A 23,102-nucleotide genomic window follows, 5' to 3' on the forward strand; every position below is an offset into this window, starting at 1 on the left:
AAAGTATTTTTTTGCCACACAGCTGAACTGTATGCTGCCATTTTAGTACCAAAACAATTGGAGGAAGAAATCGCTGAAGCTTAATAGTTGACCCACAAGCAGACACATGTTAAAATCCTGGCATCAGGCAGGTATTTTTACAGGGAAAAGGAAGCTGGCATGGATTCCTGATAAATACAAGCTCTCTTTTCTTATTCAACACTAGTCTATTTTTGTTTTTAATTAGTCTTTTTATTCCCTTTCCTCATCTGTTTCTTCCTCCTTCATACAGTGAACCTCTGTTCATAGGCTTGCCTTTCCTGTGTTTTTTATAGCACTTGTCTAGTCTGACAACCGCTCAAAGTGCTTTTACAAGTCTGCATTCATCCATTCACACAGCGATGGCACGGCCTCAGGATACTTCGACACGTGGACTGCCAAGGTCAAGACTTGAACCACCAACCTTCTGATAAATGAAAGACTGCTTTGCCTCCTGAGCCACAGCTGTCCCCAGTCTCGAGCCGCCTCATCCCTCCAGTCCATTCTTCTTCAGTCTCAGCCTCAGCACTGGAGTTCCTTCTTGGAGTTCCTCCTTTGAGCTGCATCATTCTGGGTTCCTTTGGGTTTCTGTGATCACTGTAGCACACTCACCTCAGGATTATCCAAATCAAACACTGTCCCTTAGTTTGCTCCAACGACTGAGCCTCTGACACTAAAAACAGCAACCCTAAGGAACTAACAATCAGAGGTTTAGCCACAGAACCACATGGATTTACACCCTTGATTAATTCTGTCTGGACTGTTGGTTTAATATCATGCTTCATACACACATTATACTGAGGTGCAAACATCAGTAATGAAAGAGTTACACCTGCCTCCAAACCACAACTTTATTTAAAGAGGCCACATTTTGATGAAGATGCAGCTGTCAATTGTCTGTCTTTGTTTTGTTTGATTCACAAGTGATCTGAATTGAAGTTTATAAAGGTTTTTTTTTATGCAAACTTAAATTTTATTTTCCTGCATAAACATAAAAGGTGAAAAACGAGAGACAAACCTATAAAGTGATTTACTTTCAACAATAGCTGGTCATGAACAGCGATAACATTTGTTTTCACAGTGAGTAGATCCGTCAGATCACTGCAATGTTCATTTGTTTCAAAATCTTCACTCCGTGAATGACACCTGTTAATTACTGGTGGATGTGTTTTCAGACATTTTCTCTTAACTTGTAGAGCTGGGAAATACAGCGATAACTCATCATATTTACCAGGTATTTGCCCTCAAGCGGCTGTCGGTTATTGACAAGTACATCTTCAAACATCAGATGTGAAAAAGCTGCCAAAAATATGTATGACTGCTGTAAATGAGGTCAGGTAAACTGTGCTGTCTGCTCCTGCTCCCAGCCTGACTGACTGGCAGATTTACTGCTGGTGTTTACCACTTTGTCACCAATTTTAGGGTGAATTCCTGGTGGTAAACTACATATGTTCTTACATGAGTATAGATTTCTTACTTTAGTCTGCTGCTCAAATTCATCATTCAATAAAAGTGCATCAAAATATAACTAAACCATAAGTAAAAATATTCTTTATGCAAAATGTCCCACTTTACAATCATATATACTATATTGTTGGATTATAATTATTGATGCATGCCTGTACAAGCATCACTTTAATGATGCAGCCAGTAAAGATGGGGGTAATTTTATCTACTTTATATACTGCTGGGTACCTTAACTTGTTTACTGATTATATTTTGTAGTGATAATCTGAACCTGAGAAGTTACACTGTCAAATCAATGTAGTGGATTAAAAGGTAACAGTTTTAAGTTTATTTACTTTATTGATCCCAAGACTGGGAAATTATTCTCTGCTTTTAACCCATCGCTGGGGAAACACATGCACATGCAACATGCACCATGCAGTGAAACACACACAGGAGCAGTGGGCTGCAATCAAGCGCCCGGGGAGCATATTGGGAGGGGTTAAGTGCCTTGCTCAAGGGCACATCAGCTGGCTAATGGAGGGGGAGGGAATACTCCACCTCACCCACATTTTTCTGTATGACTGGAAAGAAAACATCAAAACAAACTGAAAATGCATATTTCAGAATTACTTTATATTCTGATCTGATTCACGTGGGGAATTGAACCGGCAATCCTCCGACCATAAGCCGCTTCTCCAACCTCTAGGCCATGGTGGCCCCCCAAAATAATTAAAGTATGCAGCATCATAGCATGTACATAATACTCAGTGAAGTGCAAGTACTTCAAAATTGTACTTACAGTACTGGAGTAAATGGACAGCAGTATGAAAAAGAGACTGAACTCTTTGGAACTACTGGCTCCTTTTTATGAATTTGTCTTAAGATACATCTGATCTTCATCCAAGTTACAACAACGAACAAACACAATCTGTTTCAACTAATAACACACAAATCACTGTAATCCATGTCCCGTCCTTGCTGAATACATGGTGAAAATGTTCAGTGTAGGTTGGAAAAACAGTGGACTTGCAGCTAATTACCTCAAAAGAAGCTTATTTAAGTCAGTGATTTGCAAACATGGTGTCCAATCGATGTAATGAGTTTGGAGGTGTGGATTAGAGTACTCTGATTTATAAAAGCCACTCAAACTCCTTGAATGCTATTCACAGGATGACTCAGCAGATGTCAACTACACCTTGAAGGAAAGACCTCTCAGAAGACCTTAGATCGGTAATAATGGGCTTATATTAAGGTTGAAAAGGGTTGCAGACTCATTTGCAAGACTTCAGATATTCACCCATCCACAGTCAGACATATGGTCTACTAATGGAGGCAACTGAGAGCTTTTGCAAATCTTCCTAGAAGTGGCCTCCCAGCTGAGGAACAATGAACAGTGCTGTGAGTCCCAGCCAAAGGCCTGAAGGAGTCACTGGAGCAGCTTCCACAGAAGAAGCCATTGCTATCCAGAAAATCATCGCTGCATGGCTGCATGGTTTGCCAAAGAGCATCTGTACGATCCACAACACTACCAGGAGAATATTTTGTATGAGACTAATGGAGTTTTTGTTTGGAAGAAAACACAGCACTACATCTGGTCCATGAAAGACACTGCATATTGCCATGGAAACATCATCCCTCTGGTAAAATATGGTGGAGGAAGCATTATGATTTGCAACCGCAGGCCCTGGACAGCTTGCAGTCATTGAAGGGAAGTTAAAGTTTTTCAAGTGACCTTACAAGATGTCAGGTGTCAGGGTGTCAGCCAGCCAGCGGAAGCTGGCTACAGGACAATGACCCGAAACAGTGAAGTAAGTCTACCTTAGGCTGGACGTGGAATTAACATAGTTTTGTTAGGAAGAACTGCCTCGATCGAGATCATTGCAGCAGAAGGAGGTTCAACCAGATGTATCTTTCTATCTATAGATATGGGTGTTCACTGGGTGTGTTCCATAAATACATGAAAAATTAGAATTGTTTCTGTTGTATTCGCTTAAGCCTATTATGTTTTTCTAGATCTGTGAATGAGATTAAGATCTGCTAACATTTTCTGGCCAAATAAGGCAGAAAACAGGTCATCACAAAAGGTTCACTCCTTTTTCTTGGTATTGTATGCAGTCACTTTCCAGCCCTGACGCTAGATGCTTCATCCTGGGAGGCTTTGCAGCATGCAGCTTGCACTCCTCAGCATCACCCACTTCCTCCCAAACTTTGGCCCATGAAGAGATTTTTTTCTTTCCTGAGAATTTGGAAGATTTTTAGACGCTGTTAGGAACCGATGGCATGCAGGGCAAAAGTTCAAGCTTTAAGCGCTCACCCAGTGATTCAGAAGGCGTCCAGACGCCTGCAAGAACCGTCTGAGAGTGTTGGTGGGAAGCCAGTGAGGGATCATGTGTTTGTGTTTGTGACTGGTTGTCAGGATGCGTCAGCAGATGGTTGAGATCTGGTGCTGGAGCACCTGGCGGTTGACCAGGTGTTGAGTATCAGATGAAACATTTTACAAGGATCCGCTCTCTCCCCCTTGCCAACCAGGAAAGCTTTGTTTGACTGATCAATGTTTGTATGTGGCACCGAGTCCAGATGCATTTAAGAGGCGAGGTGTGAGGAGAATTTCGGTGGAATTGTTTTCCATCGACGGACCATGATGACAGGACAAGAACCAACATGAATGAAAGGATTAAAAAGCCCCCCCACCCCTTAATTACCTCCTCTTCTTAAAAGCACCATATTGAAATTCACAACACTGGGCGCATACGGGATCATCGCCTTCCCAGTTCCCTTCAATGGAATCAGACAGTGTGATTGCGGTGCGGTGAGCAGCATAAATCGCTCAGTCCACCCACGCTGTGTCAGTCTCTTAAACTCTGCCTGAACCTGCTGCAGGGAAAGCGCTCTCTGACGCTCATGTAAGTACATTCATCTCTCCGCCTGACAGCTCTATCTGGAGCGCTGTCATTCAAATTGTTTTTAACTTTTTATGTCGTGTTTTATTATCCTGTTAAATCAATGCGATCAGAATTTAATATAATTTAAAGTAATTCTGAAATATGCATTTTCAGATTTTTTTTTCAGTCATACAGTAAGTGTGCGCACACTGATGGCGAAGAAATCCTGGCTGACTCAACAAGCGACAGTGATGCTGCTCCTGATGACCTGGAGGGAGAGCACGCACTGCGATGGATTTACAGGTTGGTCCACATTTGTTGACTTCAGTTTACCGATATCCTCCCTTCCTGCAACGTGGAAACCAGTCCAAATCAACTAGTAGTAAAGGCATGGGGCGTACAGTGAGTGAATTGCTCTGCAGAGACAGTGGATGGTTGCCAGCAAGGGTGCGACTTCGTGCAAAGGTTTCCAAGGAGCGAGGTGTGAAAAGTCAGAATATCAACGACTCCTTCTCCTGATGAATGCGGTGGATTATCACAACTTTTACAGGACACTTACGTTGCTGAGATGCTGCAGTGGGTGCACACAGCACAGCCTGTGAATAACCATCCTTCTCACTTGCAGTGGAGCCCCCCGAGGACCTTATGATAGTAGACCCTGGTCATCTTGGACACCTCGAGATCACATGGAGCGTCCCAGCCAGCTTGATTAACAGGACCGAGTGTCCCAAAATGTATCAACTGGAGTACTTCAACACATACAGAGACACTTGGACTGTAAGTGCATGCCATTTCCTTTTAATCTTCACTGGAGGTATTAACCTCGCCTAACTGCTTGCCAAGAATGACTATTATATCATTATTATCAGCTATCCAAAATGAATGAGTAGAAGCATTGCCATGCCTTCATTGCAACACAGTCTCACAGCTACATGTGAGATCCAGACATAAAAAATACCTGCCTGGAGGCTTGTAATATTCCAGTGAAGTTCACTTATAAAAAAGCCTGTCATCAACTGTTAAAATTTGGATGAATTAAGGCCGAAAGAACACCAAGGCACCCTTTAAGTACTTGTTAGCCAGCTGTTAGAGCTCTCCTTTCCTGCGTCAGGTTTTTGTCTTCTTTTATGGTTAAAAAGCCAGATGTCTGATCCACACATCTAAACCTCTGTTGTTGCACTGTGATGTGCTTGATCAAGAATGAAACTAAGCAGGATTACGACGGTAATGCAGACATTATGACAATGCTTCAGAGGGATGCTGGTGTCTGACCAGTGGTGTAAGTCAGTAACGACAGGCCCAGTGCAGGGTATTATGACGGGCCCTTGAGCTCCTCAGTTAAGATGCAAACGCACACACGTCTGTTTTTACTGCATTCACCAGACCCATCATGAGAGCCAACCGACCAGCCCAACCAACAAAAATACATGTTTATCAACATCTGCACCCAGTCCGACCTGCAAATCACCAACTTTATGCATTACAGCAGCTCAAATATCAGCAAGACGGTCAGGATGATGCTGCGATCTGCTTCCTGCGCTCTGCAACAGGCTGATACAGATACTGTCAGAGTGCTGCTGTTTCTCCCCCACCAACAGTGATGGGAAGGTTTTTAATTTAATGATCACAAAAATTACTACAAATTTGCTCCTAATTGTTGAACAACAGCAAAACAAGCAATCCTTCACCAGAGACATTAAGTCTGTGTCTCGCCTTTTCTGCCTTTCGCTCTCTCCCTGAGAGAATTTGAACAGAACATCGGCCCACATGTTGAGGTCTGTACTGTCTGTTTTTAGCCTGATGTCTGGCTGCACTGTGCAGAGAAAGAAGTTCACAGTTTCAGGATTTAAACTGAGCAGCATCAGCAGAGAGCAGTGAACTTGGATACGGCGCCTGTGCGCACAGCTGCAGCAGCCCCTATGTGAGTTTGTTTTAGAGAGAGGGAGACAGAAAAAACAACGGCAAAAACAAAGGTGTGATCAAAATAGAGACTTGAGATTGGACAACAACAAGCATTTTCACTACAGCTTTTCCAGGGGCCCACTTGCCGTCAGGTGGGACCTGCTGGTGAGGTGTGGTTGCACTGGCTCCATTGTCTATAGCTACGCCCATGTGTCTCACACAAAAATGAGTCAGGTTGCAATGACGATGATATGAGTAAGACCATGATCATATGCCTGTGATGATGACTGTTGCCACAGTGATGGTTATGATTACATCTACACTACCATGACTCACACAGTCCAGCGTGTTGCAGTTGTAGACGCTTTAACTATAAAACACAGCAGCAATCAGTGCTTAAAAAATTTATGTCATTGTCACGTGTACAAGAATGCATTTATAGTTGGCAAGCTAGTAACTTTCTCATGTTACCCGAACACTTCAGGGCACAAACTTAATGACTTGACAGCTGAGGTATTAAATTCTGTTTCAAACAGGACTGAGTGACAATAAGCTTTACTGGGACTTACAGCATGTGTGGTATATATACAGGGAATGTCCAATTCTGTCATGTAAATCATACAAAAGGGCTGTGTTTCTGGATTGGCAGGCTATCAGGACGGCTCGGCGGACATACAGCGCTCAGTTTGATTTGATGAAAGATGTCAGAGTGAGAGTGTACACCCTGCTGAGTGGACCCTGCACCAACAGCACCATGATCAAGAGTGCAAACTACACTGAGCTGGTCCAGAAGCCTCCCGGCACAGGTCGGTCCTGAAGGTTTTATAGATGGTAGTAAAAGCATCAAGGTGAGACATTTGGAAAATGTATAAACAGACGCTGATTGGTTTTATTCATCTTTCTACCTGTAGGTGTTGTGGGTACAGCAGTCCAGAATGTTGTCTGTGTTTACTATAACATGAAGTACATGGAATGTACATGGGAGAGAAGCGCAAAGATGCCGGCCAAGTCGCAGCAGTATCTATATTTCTGGTATGTCATCTGCCCATCATAGACAGTGGAGGTCAGTTAGTCCATCACTCTCGTGTGAAAGGCTGAAATGCATCAGCAGTTCTGTGTCGTGGAAGCAAACATGAATTCTTTTTTACTTGCTCATCTGCAATCTCCTTTCAAATCACAGTCCAGTTGCAGAACAGACTGAAAATCACAGAGGAATTGCTTCTATGTGCACAGAAATAAGTAAACATAAATGGACGAGACCAATAAATGTAAACAGCGTTGGAAATATAGCTCAGTGATGACTGAATGATCAGTTTGTCTCATGCAAAGCCCTCTAGGATTATATATACAGTGTGTTTACACCCTCTATCATCAGGAGCATTATGAGATTCGATTATGCTGATGATCCTAAATAACTGTTTATTGTAAATGAATCCATTAAGAGTTTTGTTTATGTCATGTTTAATGCTACAAAGTATCACAGACCCTCGAAGAACTGAGGTGATGGTAAACATCTTTAAAACCTCGCTAAAACAGTCTGCCACACATTTAAACAGTGTGTTGTCTGGTTTGTCTCTTCTGCAGGCACAAGGAACTGGGGCAGGCGGAAGAATGCCCGAAATACATCATCTCGAGCGGAGTCAGGAACGGATGCAACTTCACAGAGATAGCTCTCCCTGATTTCACAGATATCAACTTCTGTATAAATGGCTCCTCTCCTGAAGGGCCCCTGGAACCAACATTCATCTCCCTGCAAATCCAAAACCATGGTACACACACACATTTGCCTCCTAGCAATGCAGCCTTAACATGTAACCTGAGCGAGGGTAGGGGGATTCTTGCCCTGATGCTTTGACTCAGTGTTTGCTGCTTTCCTCTCAGCCTCCAGTCACAATCTTCAATATGCTCTTCTGTGTTTTAATGTTTATGCAGTGAAGCCTGGAACTACGGAGAAGCTGCACCTGCAAACAGGTCCAGGCACGCAGGTGAAGCTCCACTGGGACCGTCCTGTTGGCAGGGTTCCTGGACACTGCCTTGAATGGGAGGTGGAACACAATCAAGAGGGACCGGATGGAAAAATTGCAACGGTATGGATTATCTAATTTGTATGATTTTTTTTTTCTGTAAACAAACTCAAGGTATTCACTTTACCAACTAGAGCCTGTTTACTATAAATCCTACAGTGTGCAGTGTTGCAGTTATGTTCTCAGCTCAAGGTAGAGGATGCAAATGCAGAAAAGGACACACGGGAAAGTAGAATGAACAACAGGTGACTTTAATAAACTTAGCGGAGGTGCAACAAGACAATGAAGAGAAATCCAGAAGGTAACCAAGTTTCACTGGCAATGAAGCAAAAACATGGGGAGCAGCGCAGCGACACCAGAAAACTGCAACCTGTGTGCAAGAGGGAAAACACACAGGCTAAATACACAAAGGATGAGGACAAATGAAACACAGGTGCCACAGAAAACAGGCGGGAAAGACAGGAAGTAAAGTCAACCGAGACACCTGCAGAAAGACTCTTTCATCCTTAAACAGGAAATAACTAAACTAAACCTAAAACCACGACAGCTACAGCTTTCCTCGACTGATATTTGTTTTGAGAGAGTGTAAACAGATGCAAGAACGACGAAAGCCTTGCAGAGCAAGATCAGGCTGTTGTGAGAGTCATACAAGGAAGAGTGAAATAAAGAGCTACACAACTTTAAAACCTAAATCTACAAGAGCATCTTTTTAAACATGTGCATTGTGTCAATTTGCATTTGCCTTTAATTTCCTTTTATATCCAAGAACATACCCAGAATTTCTGTGTAGAGCTTTGTGTCACTAACCCGCTGGGCAGTGATGTACCTCATTCCTTCTGGAGCCATTTATCAGTGAGTGCAATTACAGTATTAGACATACTGTACTGTGTCAGACTACTTGATTCCCAGTCATGTGAATCAGAATATGTGTCTTTAGTGTCGACATCACAAGCATTTTTTTGAGCTTCTAATATATTCTCAGAGATGCTTTTTTTTACAGCGACTGTAGTACCGACCTTTTTAACATGCTTTAAGTCCGATATTCAGTGGTCTTTAAGCTCTCATTTGGTCTCCACCAACTCTGTATCTGTAGCTGCTAGTTTGTTTTTCTTCCCCCTTTTCGCTTACTTTGTGCAGTTTGATGCTGGGCAGGTGGTGTTGGTGCAGGCCATGCTATCAAAAACTGGGTTGATGAGCCATAACTGCCCCCCTTCTAAGTTAAGTTAAGTTCTACTTTAATTCAATCATTCCCCGCTTCTTCTTTATTATTGCCAGGCGCAGATTTTAACCAAAGAGACGAGCTTAACGCTGCCCTCCACCCACGACGGAGAGAGGAACTGCTTCAGGGTTCGGTCCACATTGCAAAAGTATTGTGCAGACAGGGGCTTTTGGAGTGAGTGGAGTCGTCCGACATGCCTGCCAGGTAATGATGTTTCAGTTTACTACAACACTGCAACCTGATATATAATACATATAAATAAATCTATAAATGTAATTTTGAAATCAGATTACCAGAGTGACAAATGAGCTCATGATGGAAAACTTAAGAGAACTTAAAATTTAATTAGGTGTTTCTCAGATTCTCAATCATTCATCAATACTCGCCCAGTCACTGTGGATGTTCCCATGAGATCTTTTTGTCGTATGTAGTGATGGGTCACAGACCTCGACATAAGTTACATGAATCATAGGTTTAAAGAGATTTGGATTTAATCTGGTCTAAAGGATCTGCTCAACGTGTGTGTGTGGTGGTGAAAGGAATGACAAACTAAGCTGTAAAGCGACTTTTTTGTTTAAAGCAACGTCAACAAGTCCTCATGAGTCACATTAAGCTTGTGGATTCCCAGCTCGAAGACTCTGATGCCATCTACATAGTAAGTTTGATTTACTCTAATACTATAATAATAATACTAAAGAATAATCTTTAGTATTGTTTTATTTTTATTATATTGCCAAACATAAATTGCATATTCATGTTTTTTTACAGCCACAGATGTTGCCTTGTACTCGTCTATTGGAGGGCAGAATGAAGATTTTCTGGAGCAGCCCGAAAGGTCTTTGTTACACTGTGTGTCAGTTTATTTGTGGTCATTTGCATTATCTTAATTGACTGTCTTGTAGAAAGGCTCTCTATTCAGTATACATTTAGTTTAAAAATCAATCAATCATTTGAATTCATGCTGAGAGTTGCATTACGTTTTCTTTTACTCACATTGCAGTATTTTTGTGCTGAAGAAGTTCAATTTTGGTGCTGAAAAGTACACAGATGCAGCACAATAAGCATAATGGGTCCTCATGAGAAAGATGGATCTTTTTATCTGCCGTGAAGGTATTAAGAAGTCTTTGAAGGTGTGGGTTACAAATGTGCATGAATATGGCCTGAACTGAAGGCACAGTTACTGAAGTTATTTAAGGTAGCACACTGACTGAGGCACTTGGCCTTTGTTGCACCAATCACCCTACAAGCTGCCCGCTCTAATCTGCTGTGCACGCTGTACTTTATGAGTACTTGAAGGCATCAGTGTCTATATAAATTGCACAGAGCGTGGAAGGAAGGGCTAATTTTTATTTTTGCTCCCAGAAGGTAAAAGGCTGCAGGCGACAGACTGCCTTGTTCACCTGAGTTACCTTGTGTTGAAACTGGGCTCAAACATTCCCGCCTCCACTCTTGTCAAAATCCGCCTCCTCTTGCATGTCCATTAATACTGAAATAACTTATTCTTTGTTTTTATGTTCACTGTTTGACTATTTGACAAATCTCTTGCCAGTTTACCTGAAGTATGTGTAGTTCCTCGTTGATAAAAGGAACTGTCATCCTACACTGAAGCCTCACAATGTTTTCACAGAATAAAAGTTTTGATCAAACTCTGTACTGGTGTGAGTCTCCTTTATTGCACTCCAAATGTTTGATAATGGCGTCGCACAAGGGTCAATATTAGGTCTCCTGCTTTTTAGTCTGTAAATGAATATTTATTTTCCAACCAAATGTATCAGTGTCCATTTCATCCTGATGATACTGTATTATATTCCATCAGCTCTGCTGCAAACCAGGCCTTTCTTCAAGTAGCAGTCTGCTTTCCAGACTCCAGACCCCTTTTATTAATTTAAAAACAGACAAAAAGACAAATGTTTGCATTTCACAAGAGGACAGAGCTTTGATGTCCCCACTCTGTGGAAATGTAGTGACACACTGCAGTATTATAAGTACTTTGGAATTTGGTTGAACAGAAAATCTTACAAAGCTCATGTTGAACACCTCACTCAAAACCAAAAGAAAATTATACCGGAGCAGAGCTTGTTTCTCCTTTCAGTTAATTTAAACACAAGATACTTGTGCTCAAAAAGAGGATTCATTCTCAGTGAAGAACCTTGGAGCTCTAATCTGCCTCTATACCTGCCAAAGAGCAGTGATTCCTAACACGTCTCTGGGGGTCATCAGGTGGAAACCTCCCTTCAACAGTGTTTCGCCTTCTTAGTCCCACTACACCTCCAGGAGGTTAGGCAGTGAACTCCGGCGTCCCAGAGTCACCCCCCCTAGTGCCAGTTCACACTGCTCCTACACAATCCAAACAGCACCGCCACGTTCAACTGACCCAGAGATGCTCCAGGTAGTGGCCAGTACCGATGCTACCATTTAACTATTGCTAATGCTAATGCTAACCGCTAGGAAGAACAGAAGAAGACAATACAGTTCCGATGCTACCATTTAGCTAATGTTACGTGCTAACCGCTACCTGCTAAGAGGAACAGAAGAAGACAATAAAGCTAGATTCACCTATACTGTTAATGTTAATTGCTAGCTACCAATACTAACTGCTAAGATACTATCATACTCTCACCGCTTTAGCTATTGTTAGCTGCTACAATGCTACCACAGGCCTAGATGCCACATGTAACTGCCGATTGCCACACTACCATCATCTACCCCTGCCTCTCACCAACTGCACCAAGAAAAAGCGGGGTGGGAATACAAACCCTGGTTCGGGTAGGGGATAGAAAATAAAGAGGTAGAGTCAAAAGATGGAAGTAGGGATTGGATACAGACCCTTGTTCGGGTAGGGGGTGGAAAATTTAGAGGGTGCTGGAGGTGGAGGCCTAAACCACAGACTAGATTTAACAGCCTCTTCTAACATTTCCTTCAAGAAGCAGCAAACCCTACCATTTCCTTCAAAAAGCAAACAGAGCAGGAAAACAAACCCTAACATTTCCTTCAAGAAGCAAACAAAACAGGAAAACAACCAAAAAGATCAAAAAACAAGCCAACTCTGTATCTTACCACGCAAACTCACCTGAACAGGCCGCATGGTCCCAAAGAGAGACTCTAGCTGGCCACACCCCCACCTTATCTAAACTTCCTGGTTCTCTTCCTATTGGCAGAGCGAGAAGATGGGGCGGGGAAAGCAGAGCAGAGGAGAGGTGTCTTGTTAAGACTTTAACCTCTTCTCTTGCCGGGTTAGGCATGCATGTCCTCTGCCCCCCCCCCCCCCCCCCCCCCCCCCCCTCACCGTCCCTATTTCACCCCCCAACTACTATTATTTCTCCTGATCCATATCCACTGACTAGACCTAGCAGCCTCATCTGACATCTCCCTCACTGTCTTCCTTAAATTTTGCCCATGCACTCCCAGCTCCCTCAACAGTGAAACAGCTGACCCTGCAACAAAACCTCTACACCCCACTTCAACCGGACAGACCCTGGTCTTCCATCCCCTCTGCTCAGATTCTGTCTTTAAATCTGCATACTTAGTCTTCTTCCTTTCATAAGCTGCCTCCACTGAATTTTCCCAAGGGACTGTTAACTCAATAAAATACACAGTCTTTTTACTCATGGACCATAAGACAATGTCCGGCCTCAGATTACTATAAACTATTTCCTGGGGCACAACTAGCTTTCCTCCCAAGTCGACCTGCATTTGCCAATCATCAGCCCCTACCAGGCAGCCACCTACCTGCTTTCTCCCTGACTTAGCAGCTCTATTTTTCTCCCCCTCTCGAACAAACTGCACATCTAACCTCTCCTTTCTAGAACTTCCAGTATTCACCTGCTTCCTTCTCTCCTCAATGCCTGCGGCTAAGCTTCTCAGCACCTGATTATGCCGCCATGTATACCGGCCTTGTGATAAGCTAATTCTACAACCTGACAAAATGTGCTTTAAACTTGCTGTACCTGAGCAGAGTGGGCACGATTGATCACCCTGTACCCAGAGACTTAGGTTCTGCGGGGTTGGCAACACATCGTATGTCGCCCCTATCAGAAATTTAATACGGCCTTCCTCCATATTCCACAGGTCCCTCCAACTAAGTTTCCTCTTCTCAACACCTTCCCAATTCAACCATTGTCCCTGTTTGGCTTGACCAACTGCTTTTGCCCCCCTTAACAACTCCTCCTGCCTACGCACCTGTTCCACTACAAGCTTTCTTTTCTCCTTTAGACCTGCTTTATTCCACACTGGTTTGCCTGGGCCAAGCCCCAAGCCTCCCCGGCCAAATTGAACATTTCCTACTATTTCTGCATGCCTAAGAGCTGCCTCTGCCTCCTGCACTGCTGCCCTTGGGTTCCATTTCCTCCCCCCAGAAGGATTCGGAACCACATTGCTAACTAACATGTCCTTACTCCCAGATAATAAAAGTTCTGTCCTAACCTTAGTGCATTTAAACTCCTCTGTTAGACTGGATACTGGCAGCTGAAGCATTCCTTTCCCATACAAAGCTACATTGCTTAAGCACCTGGGAGCACCCAACCATTTTCTAATATAAGAGCTAACTAGCCTTTCCATTCTCTCTGCTACAGATAATGGGACTTCATATACTGACATTGGCCACATTAACCTAGGATACAAGCCAAACTGCAAGCACCACAACCTCAGTTTTCCTGGGAGCCCTGATTTATCTATTCTCTCCAGCCCTTCTGCAACATCCTTTCTAAATTGCACAACCTGTTCAACATCATTCAGGTCCACATTGTACCACCGTCCTAGACTCTTAACTGATTTCTCCCTAATTGTTGGGATTTCCTCACCATCTATAGCGAACTTTCTATCACTTACTTTCCCTCTGTATATTGAAATACTCCTTGACTTACTAGGCTTAATCTTCATACTAGCCCACTTGAGATTCTGATTGACTTTATCTAACAACCTCCTTGTACATGGCACTGTTGAAGTTAGCAGTGTCATATCATCCATATAAGCCCTAATTGGTGGAAGACGCATTCCATTCTGCCGTCTCTCTCCACCTACGACCCACTTGGAAGCCCTAATAATTACCTCCATAGCCATTGTGAAAGCTAGCGGGGACACTGTACATCCTGCCATAATACCAACCTCCAATCTTTGCCAGCCTGTTGTGAGCTCTGCGATACTTGCACACAGTCTGATGTCTTGGAAATATGCTTTCACCAAGTTAACAACTATCTCCGGCACTTTAAAGTAGTCAAAGGAACTCCAAATAAGGTTATGTGGCACTGACCCAAACGCATTAGCCAGATCTAAAAATACAACATTCAAGTCTCTTTTCTCCCTCTTAGCTGTCTGAATCTGATGCCAAATCATGCTAGTATGCTCTAAGCATCCCGCAAATCCTGGTATCCCTGCTTTTTGCACTGTCGTATCTATCATACCATTCCTTTCTAAGTATTTAGCCAGCCTCTGTGCTACGATACTAAAGAAAATCTTTCCCTCAACATTTAGGAGAGAAATCATCCGAAACTGGCTAAGGTCCGATGACTCCTTCTCCTTAGGGATGAAGACACCTCCTGCCCTGCGCCATGCTCTTGGAATACTTTGTTTCTCCCAAACTATTCTCAGGTATCTCCATAGTGTCCTTAAGATGCCAGGTGCACTCTTATAGACACGGTAGGGGACTCCATTAGGCCCTGGGGCCGAAGAAGCCTTTGCACGCCTAACCACCTCCACCACTTCTCTCCACCTAGGTGGGCTCACATCCATCTCCTGCTCCACTTCCCCTAATGGTGGCATGTCAGGTGGAAGACCTATGTTCCTATTCTCCTTTGAATCTGAATACGTCGACTTCAAATACTGTTCAATCTCTGATTTCGTTGCCTTAAGTTGCCCTCCTTTTTCTTGATTAAACAAGCCTTTCACAAAATTAAAGGGGTTCCTAAAAAATGCTGACCTTGCACGTTCCTTCTTCTTTCTCTTCTCCCTAAGGTGTTCTGCCCTTCTGAGTACTGCTAACCTGCTTCTCAGTTCCTCCTGCAACACCTTAATGCCCTCCCTTTCTTCTTCTGTCGCCTTCCTCCACTGCTTTCTTAACTGCCTCCTTTCCTTTACTAACTTCTCTATTTCTCTTTGCCGCCTAGACTTGCCGACCTGCACCCTCTCGCCTTTCCTTTTGACAAGCACGCCAAATCTCTCTCGACCATAGGAGTAGATCACATCTCCAATTTTATCCAATTTCTCCACTACATCTCCTCTAAGCCTGCTTAATATGACTGATAAATCTCTATCAACTGCCTCCCACTCTTTGCTATCATTAGCCCTCGGCCACCTAACTCTAGCTTTCTGCTCCATGCTTCTCTCCTTGGCTGGCCTGTTGACCTCAACACCAACTGCATCCCCTCTCCATACCTCCTCCTCTCCAGGGATAGTGTTACTGATATCCTGCGAACTGTGGGTTTCTACCTGTCGCTGGACTTCATCCGACTGATTCGACTGACTTCTCAAGAAATACTGGTCGATGCGGCCACTCTGCCCTTCCACCGCTAAACACTTCCTCCTTCCCTGATGGGTTCTAAGGCCTCGGATTGATGTTATTTTCTGCCAGCCACATGGGCAAACTTGAAGCTTCTTATCCTCTGCTGCACAACTTTTGCTCTCCTTAGTTGCCTTCCCTGTCACCTGAGTACTGCTACCTCTGGTCCTAAGAGATGGGTCCGTGCCCCCATCCCTCACTGAGTCATGTATCCAAGGCATAGTCATATCCGTTATCCTGTTCGTTACCATGCAATCCACCTGTGAGTCATCTTCCACCCCTGCTCTCGCTGACTCTTGGGGTATTTTCCTTATATTGGTTGTAGCTAAGTCTGGTTGTAGCAAGGTTAAGGCTTGCCACTGCTGCCATGGGTTGCTAGCCCAAACCAGCACCTGTGGGGTCTTTTCCCTCCTGTCAGCTGTCTTTCCAAGCAGTCACATGGTCTTTCCCTTGTTGTCAGCTGCTCTATTCACAACAGTCACTAGCCAAGCTAGTTGTGAGTTAATTTAAACACAAGATACTTGTGCTCAAAAAGAGGATTCATTCTCAGTGAAGAACCTTGGAGCTCTAATCTGCCTCTATACCTGCCAAAGAGCAGTGATTCCTAACACGTCTCTGGGGGTCATCAGGTGGAAACCTCCCTTCAACAGTGTTTCGCCTTCTTAGTCCCACTACACCTCCAGGAGGTTAGGCAGTGAACTCCGGCGTCCCAGAGTCACCCCCCCTAGTGCCAGTTCACACTGCTCCTACACAATCCAAACAGCACCGCCACGTTCAACTGACCCAGAGATGCTCCAGGTAGTGGCCAGTACCGATGCTACCATTTAACTATTGCTAATGCTAATGCTAACCGCTAGGAAGAACAGAAGAAGACAATACAGTTCCGATGCTACCATTTAGCTAATGTTACGTGCTAACCGCTACCTGCTAAGAGGAACAGAAGAAGACAATAAAGCTAGATTCACCTATACTGTTAATGTTAATTGCTAGCTACCAATACTAACTGCTAAGATACTATCATACTCTCACCGCTTTAGCTATTGTTAGCTGCTACAATGCTACCACAGGCCTAGATGCCACATGTAACTGCCGATTGCCACACTACCATCATCTACCCCTGCCTCTCACCAACTGCACCAAGAAAAAGCGGGGTGGGAATACAAACCCTGGTTCGGGTAGGGGATAGAAAATAAAGAGGTAGAGTCAAAAGATGGAAGTAGGGATTGGATACAGACCCTTGTTCGGGTAGGGGGTGGAAAATTTAGAGGGTGCTGGAGGTGGAGGCCTAAACCACAGACTAGATTTAACAGCCTCTTCTAACATTTCCTTCAAGAAGCAGCAAACCCTACCATTTCCTTCAAAAAGCAAACAGAGCAGGAAAACAAACCCTAACATTTCCTTCAAGAAGCAAACAAAACAGGAAAACAACCAAAAAGATCAAAAAACAAGCCAACTCTGTATCTTACCACGCAAACTCACCTGAACAGGCCACATGGTCCCAAAGAGAGACTCTAGCTGGCCACACCCCCACCTTATCTAAACTTCCTGGTTCTCTTCCTATTGGCAGAGCGAGAAGATGGGGCGGGGAAAGCAGAGCAGAGGAGAGGTGTCTTGTTAAGACTTTAACCTCTTCTCTTGCCGGGTTAGGCATGCATGTCCTCTGCCCCCCCCCCCCCCCCCCCCCTCACCGTCCCTATTTCACCCCCCAACTACTATTATTCAAAACGTACAATCCACTGGATTATAGATATATTCTCTGTTTGTGCTTCTTGACTGTCTTGTTTTGATGTTGTTTATATGCAATTTGCTCTAAAGACCTCGACCTTTAGAAGACAGACCAAGAAGTTCTGACTTGCAGCTTTATAAATGAGTGTGCACATCTGCACCGAGTGAACGATTTGTCACAAGGCAGCAGAGCAGGTGAACTCTGGTGCAGACACAGATGAGGAGCCAAGAACAAAGTTACAGATATTTATTGCAGAGCATGAGCGAGTTGCGGGTTAGGTGCAGTTTGAGCTGGTAGCTCTGAACAGACTGGGGCTGGGGCAGTCCAGAGTGAGACCTGAGGGAATCTGGAGTCAGGATGAAAGCAGAGTCTGGCAGAGTGGAAATGGCAGGGCAGGGCAGGGTATGAAGAGGATTGATTACGGTGATGAGATGCAGCTGGAGGCTGTGCTATGATCTCTGGTGCACCTGCAGGCAATCACAGACACAGAAAGGCACCCAGAAACTGGCATCAGGTTAGGGAGGTGCTGAAGTAGAGGGCATGGCAGATGACGTCCAAAGAGTAGATGTAACACAGTCTGTGACATGTAGACCTGTATATGCACAGTCCTCTTTATTTTTGGACACTGACAGAGGACATGACTTTACCCTCATAAGCAATTTCTAATACAAAATGCTGGAATACACTGTCCAAATCATTTGTGGCTCTATAAAATGCTCTGAACATTGTTGTTTGTATTGTTGTTTGTCTTTACAAGGTTCATTTATAGATTTTTTTTTTTCTTTTGGATGAAGAGGTATGTAAATAAACTGTTGATAAACCGGATCTCGCGTATGTCTCTTTGCATTTGCTTTAGAAAAGAAAGAAGTCACACCTGATCCAGAATGGGACATGGTACCAGTCTATGTGTATATCGCTGTTGGCATCATTGCCATACTGGTGCTGTTGCTGTGTGTGGGAGCAGTGCATAAAGTGTGAGTAAATACACTTATACAGTAAAGTATACACATACACACACACACACACACACACACACACACACACACACAATGAAATAAGAGATTGAGCTCACTCACACACAAACTGTGCTTCCACTGCAGGGGGAGATGGAGGCAAGTGAAGAAGCCGAACTCTCTGCTCACCACCCTGTTTGCCAGAAATCCAGTTCTCATGGTGGCGGAGGCCTGAAAAGACAAGAAAACCTGCAGCTACGGCGCTGCTGCACTCCGCCTCTCTCATTTTTCAGGGTTTCTCTCGAAGACGCCGTGCCTCAGCCGTCGCCTGAGGCTCATAACCACTGCTAACACACTACTGAAGATATAACATTATAGGCTGAAAGTTACAGTGGGATATTTACAAAGAATTCTCAACAGTATTACACAACGGCAACATCCTGTGCTACGCTTGCCTTTTTTAGTTTACATTTTTATACAAATGCTTGAATTAATATGAATTAGTCCAAGATGTCATGTTAACTGAAAATGTTCTGTTATGCGGAAAAAAAAACATTGTTCACGACTGTTTCTTTTGGTTGGTTGTTTACTTGCCGGCTGATTTAGTCAGTAGAGATTACTCTGCAGATGTTGTGTTCAGTGTTGTGGGAATTTGTTTTGGTGTTTGCCTGTTTGCCAGATCTCATGCCAACTGATTGAGCCCTCTTCGTGTGGACAAACAACTCCTTTAATGATTTCAGTTTGATGTTTTTTTGTTTAGTTGTTCACTTTTTGCCTCAACTCTTGCCAATGAGCTCACTCAACAAAGCTTTTAATAAGATGTTGAAACCCAGTATAAAGGGCTAATTCATGTGAAATGGATTTTATTGCACACTTCAAGCCAGTGAAGTCTTTCATCACCTACAGAATTTACAATGCAATGCAGTGGGATTTCTTTTTAAATGTGTTAATACAGAAGAAATAAGTGTGTCAGAGGTCTTCCATGCCACAGATCCTTGCCAGTTTTGCCTTGAAATGTTGTTCATCATGACTGCAAAACGATTCTGTAACCTTTAAAGCATTTTTTGTTCAAAATATGCCAAAATGCCTCAATTATGTCAAATATTACACCAAATGTACCCTTTGACGTTTGCACATTTATTACAAATGGTTGTCAGTCAGATCATTACGTTTTTAAGAGCTCATTAAAAGTGTCTTTAATCAAAATCTAATGTTACAAGGCTACCTGACTGCCTGTCTGTTCCTAACAACTATAGAAATAAACATTTTATAAGCAGCATAAACAGGAGCTCAAATGCATAAAATGAACATACGATGTGCAGCTTTCATGCACTCATCCTGTGGGACTGCGAGGCAACACAGCATTTAATACCTTGCAATAATCATCAGTAATTTCACCTTACAGCTCAGCTCCTTAAACTTTTAAACCATGGCCTCCTTTTATATTTACTATCTGCCTATTATGGAAAGATAATACATGAATGGATCTGACACAGTATACTGCTTGCTGGGGTGTTTGGTGTTTGGTGAATTTTCCCCTCAGTGTTACTGAATATTCACGAATTGTACCACCAGCTGCAATTCTAACTGTGTGAGGGGGGACAGTTTGGGTGTTTGTTATTAAGGCACTGGATATCAGCAGTGTTTCTTGTTCTGTTTTATTTCATGGCCGTTTTAAATAAAGCATACTGCTGAACTGTTACTGCTGGAATCATTTAAAGACGGTTTATTATCGGATATTAAGTGGATACAGTGACTGGACGACAGCGTCTACCTCGGCCAGCAGTGTGCTGTTAAGGACAAAGGGGCTTGAACTTGCTGAACTCTTCCCCCAAGTTGAAATATGTCTCTCCCCTCAACTCCAGAAGGCAAAACAATCTAGTGGAAGCTTATCAGAGTGAGCTTAAGTACCACAAACATAAAAATTGGAATTATCAATTGCAGTGATTGCTTCATGGAACCAACTAGATTTGTTCTAATTGGCAAAAATAAACAAGGGTTTTTTCCTTCTTGAAGTGTAAATGGTCCCATAAAAATATAGTTCTTAAGATCTAACTGCGTCTGTAACTGAAATGGCCGGAAAAAAACTCCTAATCTTTTTGTTTTATCTGTTGTATGTTTGTCACGATATATTTCTTTCACCAGGAACAATGATAACAATCACCGCTGCACGCTTCAAGTGATGTTTTTTGTAGTTAACAGATTGCTTTGGCACCACTTTCCTTGCATTTTTGAGGAATCAGAATATTTTTGGCAGGCTTTCCCATAAATCTATATCTGCAACCTCCATAACAGTCATGGAAGATAAAATCTAAATGTGCTGTGTTGATTTGGACGTGCATCCATCACAGCTGCATTTGTATACAGCAGGATGTTATGTTTAGTTGATGAAGTTGATGTAGTTCCATGATTCCTGTAGTTTTTTGTCTGTATTATTTCCACATGGTTGAATGCACTTCTCGTAACTCACTTTGGATGAGAGTATAAGCAAAAAATGAACGCAAATGCGATGTGAAAAGAATCTCTGTAGTAACCACTAGCTGTCATACAGTCTTCTGTAATGTGCAACACCAGGTCAGATGTGAACATTCATCTGAACATCTGGGAAGAAGCAGAAATATGGATTTGAAATATTGTTAGTATGCAAATGATAGCATTTTTCAACTGTGACATTTTACTTGCAAGCAAACAGAAATAGCTGCAAACTTGACTTTTGTTATTATAACATTTTTGGCGTCCGACTAACACAACCCAAGCCTTCATATTTCCCAATCTCCCCTTTCTATTGATATGTATACGGTACATAGCAGATACCAATACACATGGTCAAATATGCTGCTTTTGGTGTGTGTACATATTAAGGAGAAGGTGACACTTTTTATTTTTGTTATAGCTCTTGTCGCCCTCTAGTGTCCACATCATCTACAGCACCCACCGTGTTCCTGAGTGTAATGATGGTGTTTCCACTGGATTCTCTCGTTAACTACAAATTAAAATGACGTGTAAAATATCTGTGATTAAGTGGCTATGATGCCACTGGTTATCTTGTTATGTACAGGATCACTCATTTTCCTTTATATGTGTGTGCGCTTAAGGAAGACCAGAGCGGGATTAAATAAAGCCTGAGGAAGCTCTGATTCAGTGTGCAGGTCGTCTGTTCCTAACCCTTAATTAGCACACAGACTGCACTACTCTTTTGTCACTTCACACTAATCGATAAAAGGGTGAAAACGGACATTAAACGTGGAATTTCCACCGCATGATATTTTCTGTCACGTTGGGAAAGTAAGCATCTGGCTGCAGGCTGACACTCAGCGTTTGATCCAACATTCATTGACATCCACAAGGTCAGCGAAGCAGCTGACAGCTTCCCACGCCAGGTCGCCTTGTTCGCACCTGGCTGCCCGTGTGCATGTGTGTGTCTGCAGGTAGCTGTGTGTCTCTCTGTGTGTACTTCATCTGGCTCATTAGCAACAAGAGAGTGTTTCTGTACAATTAATCAACAGAGAATAAATGAACTCTAATTAAGTATGCACACACACTTAGGCTGATATTTCCCATTTCTGTGTAATGGGTGAAAGGGAATTGCTCAGGATTTGGATGCAGACTCTTAATGATGCATGTCCAATGAAGCGCCATCACACACAACAAAACAGAAGATAATGGACAATGTGCAGCTCGCTGAATGATTGTGAGGAGTCACACAGAAGTTATTCAGGTCATTTGACTGTTGTATTTGGGTTTCATGGGAGCCAGGGGACTGCAGTGGAAGCACAAGTGTGACAGTGGAGGAGAAGTGGGTAACTTTCTTCAGGTTAATATGTAATTTTGGTGGAGCCAGGCATGAAAGAGGATTGGTTGGAGGGTAATGTATATCCCAGGTGTCACTCTTCAGTCCGTTTATCTGCCTTACTAGTCTGCAGAGGACTTCCACTGCCGAGGATCAGAGGAGCAGCTGTACATCTTGAGGTTTGAGGTTGACGTTTGGATTTTCTGTGTATAATCTTAATCGCTTACAATAATTATTTCCTTCCTCAGGCACGAAGACGTCAGAGCCCATCTTTGTCTCTGTCCCCTAGGCTCAGTAACTGGAATCTGTCCCTGCAGAGTGAAAGAGTGCAGGGCCTGGCTGGTTACTGCACCCAGGGGCCAAACTACTCTCCGAAGGCCACGTTATCTTCGCCACAAATACAGCTCACTGCCTGAGATTTACGATCAAATGTGACTGAACGTGTCGTCTGTCCAAACAGCTGCAGTAAAAGATTTTTCCTGCTTTGGTTTTGTTTCCTCTGCTGACAAACAGTGAGAGTTGTGCTGATCCTCGGCAGCGAAAGCTGCGGTCATGTCCAAAGTATTCAGAGATGAGAGCATGTAGGAGCAGCTGCAGAGGCACAGAATATCGTCAGCTGCAAAACGATTCTGTGTCAAATCAGTTT

The 23,102-nt window shown here is 43.2% G+C and overlaps 1 protein-coding gene across 2 annotated transcripts; it reads left to right on the forward strand.

Annotated features, from left to right (window-relative positions):
* Positions 1-3,967: 3,967 nt before the first annotated feature.
* il13ra2 (interleukin 13 receptor, alpha 2) lies at positions 3,968-20,368 on the forward strand. 2 transcript variants are annotated; one of them, XM_041952492.1, is made up of 10 exons: positions 3,968-4,370; positions 4,524-4,652; positions 4,975-5,126; positions 6,901-7,057; positions 7,163-7,283; positions 7,836-8,020; positions 8,184-8,338; positions 9,551-9,698; positions 18,570-18,687; positions 18,814-20,368. In XM_041952492.1, the coding sequence occupies exons 2-10, from the start codon at positions 4,562-4,564 to the stop codon at positions 18,899-18,901; spliced, it is 1,215 nt and encodes a 404-aa protein (XP_041808426.1). In that variant the 5' UTR covers positions 3,968-4,370; positions 4,524-4,561; the 3' UTR covers positions 18,902-20,368. The 2 variants fall into 2 exon arrangements, with proteins under 2 accessions (XP_041808426.1, XP_041808427.1); XM_041952493.1 differs by lacking the exons at positions 18,570-18,687; positions 18,814-20,368 and adding exons at positions 10,075-10,149; positions 10,263-11,145.
* Positions 20,369-23,102: the final 2,734 nt, after the last annotated feature.

This window comes from Chelmon rostratus, chromosome 14, assembly GCF_017976325.1.
Source record: "Chelmon rostratus isolate fCheRos1 chromosome 14, fCheRos1.pri, whole genome shotgun sequence".
In the NCBI taxonomy this organism is placed as follows: domain Eukaryota; kingdom Metazoa; phylum Chordata; class Actinopteri; order Chaetodontiformes; family Chaetodontidae; genus Chelmon; species Chelmon rostratus.